Here is a 10,085-nt window from a genome sequence, read left to right as displayed (position 1 = left end):
AGGGGAGGGGAGGGGAGAGGAGAGGAGAGGAGAGGAGAGCCAAGCCTTGGCTGACAAGGGCTGATGAGATGGCTCAGTGGTTAAGGACGCTTGCTGTCATGACAATCAGAATATGATTCTTGGGACTCACATGATGGAAGGACTCCCACAAGCTATACTCTGGTCTCTACACATACAACTATGCCCTGCATATGCACACACACACACACACACACACACACACAAATCAATCAATCAGTACACAGATGAATGAATGAATTAATGAATGAATGAAATTTAAAGCGCTGACTAGGTTATAGTAGTGCTACTATGGATTCTTTTCTATTTAACAAGATCTTAGGAACACCGCTGGCATAATATTTATATATTTTCAACAGTTTTAATTTTGTTTGATTTTTGAGACAAGGTTTCTGGGTAGCCCTGGCTATCTTGGAACTTACTTTGTAGATCAGGCTAGATTCAAACTAAGAGATCCACCTACCTCTGCCTCTGGAGTGCTGGGATTAAAGGCATGCGCCACCATACCCAGCTCATTTTTAATATTTTTAATTTGGAACAAAGATAATCTCAACCTAGCAGGAGAATAGTGAGTTTTTAAAGCAGCCTGGACTATACACAGGAAGAATTTTTTTTTTTAAAGGAGACCCAACAGTTGCGATAGCTCAGGCTGAGGAAGAAATGGCATACAGTCCTGTTTAGAACTTTAAGAAGCCCAAGACAGTAAAACTGGAGATCTCAGACACGAGGCAGAGCCCGTGCTTAGCATGTGTTATATCCTAGTTTGAATCCCAAACCCACATCCACAACACAAAGATACCATGGAGATGGATTATGGCAACAATATAAAATAACACACACATAAGCACATATATATTTATATGTGAGACTGTATTTGGGATCATTGATAGAACGTCTTGTTAAAATTTTATTTCTCAGGAATTTAGTTCTTAAAAAGTTAATGCAAAAAAAAGTTAACGTTCCAAAGAATCTGCCCTACTGAGGAGTTCTCCTCATCAACTAATCTTCTTCCATCTATTTTATCAAATAGTAAAACCAAAACATCTGGTAAAAGTTAAGCTGCTTGGCTCTCTGCCAACACATTAGTGCTACGAACTGGAGTTCATAAAAATAAAAGAACTATAAAGGTGTAGCATTTCAAGAAGACAATCAAATCATAAATACATATGCATATTATACATACAAAATATATATTGTGGTACTGATTCAGTATAATCAGACCTCTATAAAGAATTTGACTTGGGATGGGATGATGCCTTCGTGGCTAAGAGTGTTTACAAGCATAAGGACATGAGTTCAAACCCCAGCACACATAAAAAATTACGCATGGCCATGTGTGTATCTGTTACCACAGAGCTGTGGGGACAGAGACAAGGAGATCACTGAGCTTGCTGGCTGCTAGACTAGCTCCAGGTTCAGTGAGTGAACTGTCTCAAGGGAATCAGGAAGAGTGACAGAGCCTACTCAACATCTTCTGGCCTCTGAGTAGGTACACATTCACCTGTACACAAACATGCATACATGCCCCTCCCCAGATAAATAAAAAATCACTCTTTGAAGCACTGTTTTCTAAGATGTTTGGACTTTTTTTTTCCAAACAATTACTCAAGTGGTTGGTTCTAAAAGAATTAAAGTATCAGGGGCTGGAGAGATGGTTCATTGATTAAGAGCACTGACTGCTCTTCCAGAGGTCCTGAGTTCAATTTCCAGCAACCACATGGTGGCTCACAATCATCTGTAATAGGATCTGTAACCCTCTTCTGGTGTGGCTGAAGACAGGGACAGTGTACTCATACACATAAAATAAATACATATGTCTTTAAAATAGAAAGAATTAAAGTATCAAAGCACATAGCTATTATAACTAGGGTCCAGCTAGTATTTATCAAGCACAAATACATGCAGGAACTATGAAAATATTTTACCTGCACACAAGTTTGGCAAAGATATAAATGCTCTATAGCTTATAGGAAATACTAATGAAATTCTCCCACTTCAAAGCTAGTACTTACATTGATCCGCACGGTGAGGTGACACACAGGTGGATATATGCTCAGAACCAAATCATCCACACTAAGAGCAGACAAATATAACCATTAACTACAAAAGGGCAGATCTTCTCAGCGTGGTTGTTTCTAGTATACAACCAACTCAGTTTCTTAATTTAAGCAGGCATGCAATGCAGAAGCAATTCAACCAATGTTTGCTGAGATAAACATGTCCACTACTTTTAACCGTGTGACTAAATTTATTACTGCTAAGAAGAAAGTCAACATCATGTGCCTCTCCAACAGGATATAAAGGAAAGTCCTCTATTTTTTAACCCATAGTGTTTTACTTTATTACTATTATGAGAAAATAATCTTATAAATCCAAATTGTTGTGTATTTACAATATGTAATTCTGAAATGTCAATATCAAGTCAGACCAGAAGGGACAGAGACTATTCAAGATTGTAAGAAACTAAACAAATGCCAAGCAAATGTAGTAAGAGATCTTAATGGAACCCAGAATATATTTAAGACATTTTGAGACAGAGAAATCTAAGCATTAGATATTATTATTACATCGAATGTTAAATTTCTTGAATGTGACTCTAAGAATGTCTGTTCTCAGGAGGTTGCTGATAAAATATTCATGGGTGAAAGTAGAAAAAACATATCATACCTATTTATCAAGAAGTAAGTACATAGGAGAAAGAGGTGAATAGAATCCAAATAAAGGATATATGGCTATTTACTCAAGTTTTTTGTTTCAATTTTCCTTTAGGCTTGAAATTTTTCAAAGTACAAGAAGCTGGAGGAAAGAAAGCCTGGAGCAACAGTATTGCTCAGATCACAGTGCTCCTGTTTCCCCAAGTGCAATGCACGCTTACCTGGGGCTGATCTCATCCGAAATATCCACAATGTCATCCAGCTGGGCGACCTGATCCTTCTTCCCATTCTCAGCCACCAAGATCCGGATTTTCTTGAGGGAAGCTCGGGATGCTCTCACCAGTGCAAGGCATGGGGTTATGAGCGCCTGATCTTCCTCTGACCAGTATGAGTCCCGATTGCTGGGAAGCCCTAGTGCACCATCCTCATCACTGTGGCTGTTGGAGCTGTCTTCAGAGTCACTCAAAAGGCCGCTGTAAGGGTCGCACTCTTCTACAGCCTAAGACATACACCATTGTAATTACAAGTGCAAACATACCACCACCGTCAGCCACCTGCTTTGCTATCAGCTATGAGACTGAATCTATTTAGAAACCAACGTTCTCATTCTGCTTGTCCAGCAAGGAACAGGGGAGGCACTAAGACACAAGCCAAACACGGTGAGAGACGGAGGGCAGGACAGGAGTGAGTGTGGGATAATTCAGGGGAGGCACTAAGACACAAGCCAAACACGGTGAGAGATGGAGAGCAGGACAGGAGTGAGGGTGGAATTATTCAGTCAAGCTGTGGGGAACTCCTGCCTTTATGATCAGTTCTCATGAAATTGCTTTCCTGTGACCAGGAACGGTAAGCGCCCTCACCTGCTCCATTTCTTCATGTGCATCTTTCACAAAATCCACACTCTTTGTCAGCATCAAAAGGGCTGCAGCTTTGTTATCTATAAGTGAAGAATCAGAAGCACTAGAATCAAAGGAGAAACTTAACCCTTCTCTTAAGATTACAGAGGGCAAGCAGCACTGCTTTAAAGTAAAACTCTCTAATTACACCTTCTGCCTAGCAAGAGGGTTAAAAAGGCTTTTTAATTTCACCTACAACTGTCTCATGGTATTTGTTATCACAGTCCTCTTGATAAGCACTCTCAGTCTGCCTGACTCTGCTTTATAGCTCTCTCAGTGTGCTCTCCGATGCTGTTCCTGGGACAGTAATAGGAGAGCAAACTGTCTGTTCAACTAGAGACAGAGCCACAGTAAGGGGAGGAGTCTGAATTTAAGAGTTGTGCTCAGTGGCACAGCACTTGGCTGGCATAGCCTGGGCCAAAACCAAACTAAACCAAACCAAAAACCAGTATGAGGAATGGCAAAAAATATTAAATCAATTAATATTAATGAAAATAAACTATATATTATTTCACTAAAGTCTTCACAGAAATTAAAATATATCCATAAGGCAATGCTGGAAGCTAAACCTGAGAGGCCTCTCTGCTCTGACCAGCAGGTAATTATTTACTTCTACCTACCTTTTGGGATCTCAGGCACCTGTTGGCATGCAACTGTGACACTATTGCAGGAAATCAGGTCACCATTCTCAGTGCTGGAGAAAGGAATTTACAAGGACATATCAATAAGCTAGGTTTCTGTCTCCCAATAAGGTCCACTATTATAAGTGACTATGAGAGACTTTGCTGTTAGGGTCAATTTTCCCTCCCTGAGTCAAGAAACCCCACTAACCGTTAGCCCACACTGCAGCACCCACTACCTCTGTGATGGAACAGTAAGAAGCACTTCCAGGAGCTGAGCCATGCCATCCACAATGTCCAGGGTAGCATTCCGTACCAGCTTTCTCAAGGTGGTTCCTACAGCCAAACCAAAACAGTGAGTTGCCTGGTCATTTCAAATGTCACCACTTGCTTTCTGGAGTGTTCCAGAGCCATGAGGTAACTGATACTCACATGCTGTACATCACCAACCAGTGCGAGCCTTACTTAAATTCTCAGGTCATTTTATTGTCCCTCTTGCCACTCCTTAGAGCTGTTCTCCAAGAGTTTTTGGAAACAAGTCTTTCCAATTGTATTCATTCATGAAGGACGCTGGTCCTTTGATAATTGTGAGTAAAACACTGGATGTTTAAAGCTTGTGTAAGTAACCCTGATGAATGAAGTATAAATCTACTTTACCTTGTGAAGGGGTTGGCAAACAGGTTATAATGTAATGCTAGGTGGAGGATTGGGATGGCCTGGGCAAGGGTATGGAGCTGAGATCCAGCAAGCATATATAGTAGTTAGACTGGACTGAAAAGAAATTAGGAGCTGAGAAGATAGGATATTTGGTAAAGTGCCAGTTACAAAGCCATGATGTCTTGAGTTCGGTTCCCAGAACCTACGTGAGAAAGGCAGACACACTGGAGCGTTCCCATAATGTCAGTGCTGGGAATCAGTGAACTCCAATGAAGACTCTAAAAACCACAAGACACTTGCCTCCAGGTGTACTTGTATACACATGCATAAGCACGAATAAACATGTGTACCTACGTGTGTACATACATACACAGACACAAATAATAAATTATTTTTATAAAGGGTCAGTTGAGGGGTTGAAGACATGGCTCAGCACTTAAGAATACTTAGTGGTCTCCCAGAGGACCCAGGTCCAATTCCCACAACCCACATGGCAGATCACACTGTCTGTAACTTTAGTTCCTGGAGAACCAGCACCCTCTTCTGACTTTAGCAGGGACTAGACATACATGTGGTATACAGAGACCCATGCAGACAAAGCACCCATACCCATAAAATAAAATAGAAAATGTAATGGCCCATTGAGATGGCTCAGTAGGTAAAAGCACTTGCTGCACAAGCCTGATGATCTGAGTTGAATCCCAGGAACCCACAATGGAAGGAGATAGCCCATTCCTCATGTGTATAACACACACACACACACACACACACACACACACACACACAGTTGTAAAAGAATTAGGTAAGGCAGTAATGATGGTAAATCACAGCTACGTGGCATCTGTACCTTCACATATGGAGTGACACAGGTCATTCACATAGAAAATTATCTTTGACTATTTCATAAGAAAGTCACATGCTCAAAAATGAAAAAAATAGACATGTATAATATGTTTACATATATAATATTACATTGAAGACAAACATCTAATGTTTACATATTTCATGTTTACATATCAGGATACAGTCAACTACCTTAGCAAAGATCTAGCCTGTAAATACAACACTACTGTATATAGGGTGACTTACCCTGATCCTTAGGAAGTGAATAATATACTGCAATTAGTTCCTCAATGGCCATATGGACTTGCTCACAGATCCTCTGGGTTTCCTATGAGGTGATGGACCAAATTCAGAATGGATGTTCAGCATCAGTGCTGTCAATTCATTTACTAAGGAAGAGATCAAACATCTATAGAGCATGATTAAATATTTTATGAAAACTTGTCATGTGTCAGGCCTTATGATGTACTCATCCCACACTAGAAAGAAATTAGGTAGACACCTGACAATTCTAAAAAGCATTATAAAAGGAAGGGCAGCTTTGGCTGTCCTGGAACTTGCTCTGTAGACTAGGCTGGTCTCAAACTCAAGAGAGCCGCCGGCCTCTACCTCTCAAGTGCTGGGATTAAGGGTGTGGATTACCACCACCACCACCACCACCACCACCACCACCACCACCACCAGCAGCAGCAGCAGCAGCAGCGACAACTTAACACTAAAGGATTTTGTATAACAGGTGTTGCTTAGATACTGTGAAGACATCTAACTCCTCCTCCACTATTTATAGACCTGCGCCTCTAGACCTGCTGACTCATCTGTCAGATGGGGAATATGTAGGGGAACAGCTATATATCAACAAGGGCTTTAAAAATCACGAGGAACTAACCTGGCTGAGTTTCAGACTAAATTTAGAAGACCCTCATGCACTTGGCTATTTGGTCTTTACAACAATCCCATTCGGTAAGAAATGTAATCTCGCTTGATAAATGGAGGAAATAAGTGTGGTTTGGGTGTGAAAGGTAAGAAAACGGGAGGATTCTTAAGGAGGCAGCACAAAAAACTCCGAAGTAAAGCTCACCTGTGGGGATGGCAATGGAAGTTTAGAGAAGAGCGTTGTCAGAACAGTGGCTTCCCCGGACACTTTCACCGCTGACTCATCTGGGGGTGTCAGAGGCGGCGGGTGCCAAAGTTAGTGTTAAAAGGTTAAAGTTGCTACTTGGACTTTTTAGATAATGCGTCCCTTCTCCACCCTTATCAACATCTCCAAAACAACTGCAGAAATCGTTTTCTATTTCAGCCTCAAGTGCAGAGAATGGGTAGCAGAAGGGATGAGGAATTGTCATCTCCTCAAGGGACAGCAAAGGTAAAAGAGGTTAGGACACAGGAAGATGAGGGAAGAGTCCGCAATGGCAGAGACACTCACTGAGTCTTCTCCAAAACATCTCTCGATTAAATTCTTCAGCTGTCTCCTGGGCTTCGCCGACTTGAGGAATGCCGGACCACCCCAAAAGCAAAAGACAGGTGAGAGGAGCCCTGACCTGACGCCCGACCTCCCTACCCAGAGCCCGGGGTGCAGATTCCCACAACTCACCCCGTACACGAGGCAGAAGCGACCGCAGCTCCTCTGCTAAGTGCCGGAGCTGCTCCAGAGGGGGAGCAAGGAAGGGGGCTGCGGCTGTCGAGCTCGCCATCACAGCCTCTCTCCGGGAACTAGTTAAGACGCTTAAGCCATTTGGCCCTGCCGCAGTACTTCCGGTGCTGAAAATTTCATCTCGTTTCCGGCAACACACATAGCGTCCCGCCCCTTCCTCCCCAGTGTAGCGACCCCGCCTTCCCAGACAGCCTGGCCATCAGTCCTGGCCTTCGCCTGCCTAGAGACCCGCCTACCGGAATCCAGCCCACTCAGAAACCAGACCACGCCTCCCGGCGGCCAAGAAACCTGCCCACGCCCCGCTGGCCCTGGCCTAGAGACGCAGCCACGCCTCCTTCATCTGTCATCCCAGCAAATCTAGAGACCTGTTCAGGTTCTTATCCCTGGCTACCCCCTACTACCCTTCCCTCTATGACACCAGGCCATTCCTTAGCCACCGAAAGAAAGACCCAGCCAGGCATCTTCTGACCTACTGGAGACCTGACCACTCTTTTATGTAACTGAGTTTTTTCCCTGCAAATGTCTGTGGCAGTGCCTGTAGAGGCCAGAGAGAGAATCAGATTCCCGGGGCAGGGAGTTATACCGTGTGGGTGAAGAGAATCGAACCTGTGACCTTTGGAAGAGCAGCCAGCACTCTTAACTGCTGACTCTAGCTCCATGGTGACTCTTCAAGCCCCAAACACCAGGCCCACTTTCCGGTTCCCATATGTTTATTAACAATGCAGATACATTTGTGATATTTCTTTGTTAATACTTATCTTTTATTATTTTTTAATTAAGTGTAAGTCTGTGCACATAAATGTAGGTGCCCACAGTGGCTCTGGCCTGGGGCTAGAGTTACAGGCAGTTGTGAGCATCCAACATGGTTGCTAGGAATTGAACTCAGGTCTTCTGGAGGGAAAGTACATGCTCTTAACTACTGATCTCTCCAACCCATTGTTTGTGGTTATCATTCATTCGTTTATTTGATTAGTTGAAAATGGCCTTGACTAAGGAAGCAGAAAGTCCATAATCCTTGGGAAAACATGCTGGGAAGTCAAGTCTCAAGAGTGGTAAAGGTTCAGGACAAATTTCCACAGGTTCCCTAGGCATAAAATGGCATCCTGAACTCCAAATTTGGGCTCGATGCTTTTCACAGGATGACCCTAATAAACACAGTAGTACTGAGGGACTCAGTGACACAGAGACCCACCCTGGCAATCTCCTTGATTAGGGCTCTTTGCCTCCTGAGGGAGAATCAATCGTTAGTCTTTTCTGCAGTCCACACAGCAGGAATCAGTAGTAAACATTTCCAACATTCAGACGTCCAAGGAGTGACAGCTTCCTGAAGCTCACCCACTGATACTGGCTTTCCCATCTGCCACTGGTGCAGAGATCTGGGTCACAAATGTGGAGGCTGGACTTCTTCCAGGTTGCTAGCTGTAAGCCATGGACTTCAGGAGCTCAGATGACTCTTTAACTGTACCATGAATATTCCAAGTTCAGTGGAGTTCAATGTCCACACACGATAAATGAGTACAGGTGTCAGCAATGTCAACCAGGTCCTCAATGGGGAGAGTATAAAGGCAAAGGAGCCATATGTCACATGAAGAAAGTAGCAAGAATAAACCTGCCATATATACAGTAGAAGCATCAGTAGGTAAACAGGTATAATCTTCAAGTATTTTCCCTGGTGGAGATGAGACCTGAAGTTGTGACCAAAACAGCGATGTAGCAAACTCCAGCACATGTAAGCCATCAAGGGGATGTTAAAGAATACCAGCTAGAAAAAAGGAGACAGAACCATTAACATACCACCAAGCTCTGGGTGGGGTGGGATCTCATGATTAGTAACTTCTACTAATATGTCTTCAGTTTAGATGTCTGATTGTTTTTTCTTTGGGGTGGAGGATGGAGTTGTAACTCAGGAATTTGCATACAGTGCAAATAGAGTGCTCAGGCAAGCATTCTACTCCTGAGCTGTTATGTCTGATTTTTTTTTTTTTTGAGACAGAGTTTCTGTATGGCTTCCTGGAACTAGCTCTGTAGACCAGGCTGGTTTCAAACTCAGAGATCCACATGTCTCTCCATCCTTAGTGCTGGGATCAAAGGTTTGTGCCACCATACCCAGCATATGTCTGATTTTTAATGCATTGATTATACTTTTTGTTAGAGAACAGTTGACCTATAGTTAACTGTGTATTTGCCCGTCCTTTCGTTTATCTTAAAGGTAGGCATGATTTATGTTAAAGTCCCTATTGTAATAGAGTTATACTATAATACAGATATATACTTCAGATACCAAGAGTAGGTACACAATAGTGTTTATATTGGAAATGAACTGAGTAATCTGTATAGGCACACAACAGAGTATAGGCTCTATGTGGACAGAGTGAAAGGAGGATTTAGGTATCAGTATCGAGGTAGCATTCTGAGTACTGAAATATAAATTAGATATAGGTTATAATCCAGTAGTTGTGTATGGTTCATTCAACAAATATTCATAAAGCACCCATTACACAGCAGGCATTGTGCTAGGCTCTAGGTTAAAGGCACACTGGTGAACAAGTAACAAAACCAAAAAGGGGCGGAGTGGATGGGGGTGTGGTAGGTGGCAGGCTGGGGAGGAGTGATTAAGAACAATCGCTGCTTTTACAAAGGACCCAAGTTTGAGTCCCAGCACCCACATAAACACTCACAACTGTCTGCTAGCTTCAAAACAGCGGTTCTGAAGCCCTCTTCTGGTCTCCCAGGGCACTGTAGTCAC

At 42.9% G+C, this 10,085-nt stretch overlaps 2 protein-coding genes and 1 long non-coding RNA gene across 5 annotated transcripts in view; 1 reads left to right on the top strand and 2 right to left on the bottom strand.

Annotated features, from left to right (window-relative positions):
• The window catches only part of Ccndbp1 (cyclin D1 binding protein 1), an 8,914-nt gene extending 1,441 nt beyond the window's left edge, over positions 1-7,473 (bottom strand). Inside the window, exons 1-9 of the mRNA XM_028766826.1 lie at positions 7,280-7,473; positions 7,112-7,171; positions 6,767-6,846; positions 5,935-6,016; positions 4,428-4,524; positions 4,189-4,262; positions 3,533-3,609; positions 2,894-3,171; positions 2,031-2,091 (exon numbers count right to left, since the gene is read on the bottom strand). Of these exons, the coding sequence (XP_028622659.1) occupies positions 2,031-2,091; positions 2,894-3,171; positions 3,533-3,609; positions 4,189-4,262; positions 4,428-4,524; positions 5,935-6,016; positions 6,767-6,846; positions 7,112-7,171; positions 7,280-7,379 (909 nt within the window). The 5' untranslated portion in view covers positions 7,380-7,473. The remainder of the gene's footprint in view (positions 1-2,030; positions 2,092-2,893; positions 3,172-3,532; positions 3,610-4,188; positions 4,263-4,427; positions 4,525-5,934; positions 6,017-6,766; positions 6,847-7,111; positions 7,172-7,279) is intronic.
• LOC114620705 lies at positions 6,533-7,665 on the top strand. Its single transcript, XR_003711345.1, has 3 exons — positions 6,533-6,648; positions 6,986-7,209; positions 7,505-7,665. It is a non-coding gene; the product is annotated as an uncharacterized LOC114620705 (long non-coding RNA).
• Positions 7,666-8,078: 413 nt separating this feature from the next.
• The window catches only part of Tmem62 (transmembrane protein 62), a 31,982-nt gene continuing 29,975 nt past the window's right edge, over positions 8,079-10,085 (bottom strand). For all 3 annotated transcript variants that reach the window (XM_028766823.1, XM_028766824.1, XM_028766825.1), the window contains one exon: positions 8,079-9,101. In XM_028766823.1, coding sequence (XP_028622656.1) covers positions 8,775-9,101 — 327 coding nt within the window. In that variant the 3' untranslated portion in view covers positions 8,079-8,774. The remainder of the gene's footprint in view (positions 9,102-10,085) is intronic.

This window comes from Grammomys surdaster, unplaced genomic scaffold, assembly GCF_004785775.1.
Source record: "Grammomys surdaster isolate TR1022 unplaced genomic scaffold, NIH_TR_1.0 170, whole genome shotgun sequence".
Lineage (NCBI taxonomy): Eukaryota > Metazoa > Chordata > Mammalia > Rodentia > Muridae > Grammomys > Grammomys surdaster.
This window is presented reverse-complemented; position numbering and strand designations above follow the sequence as displayed.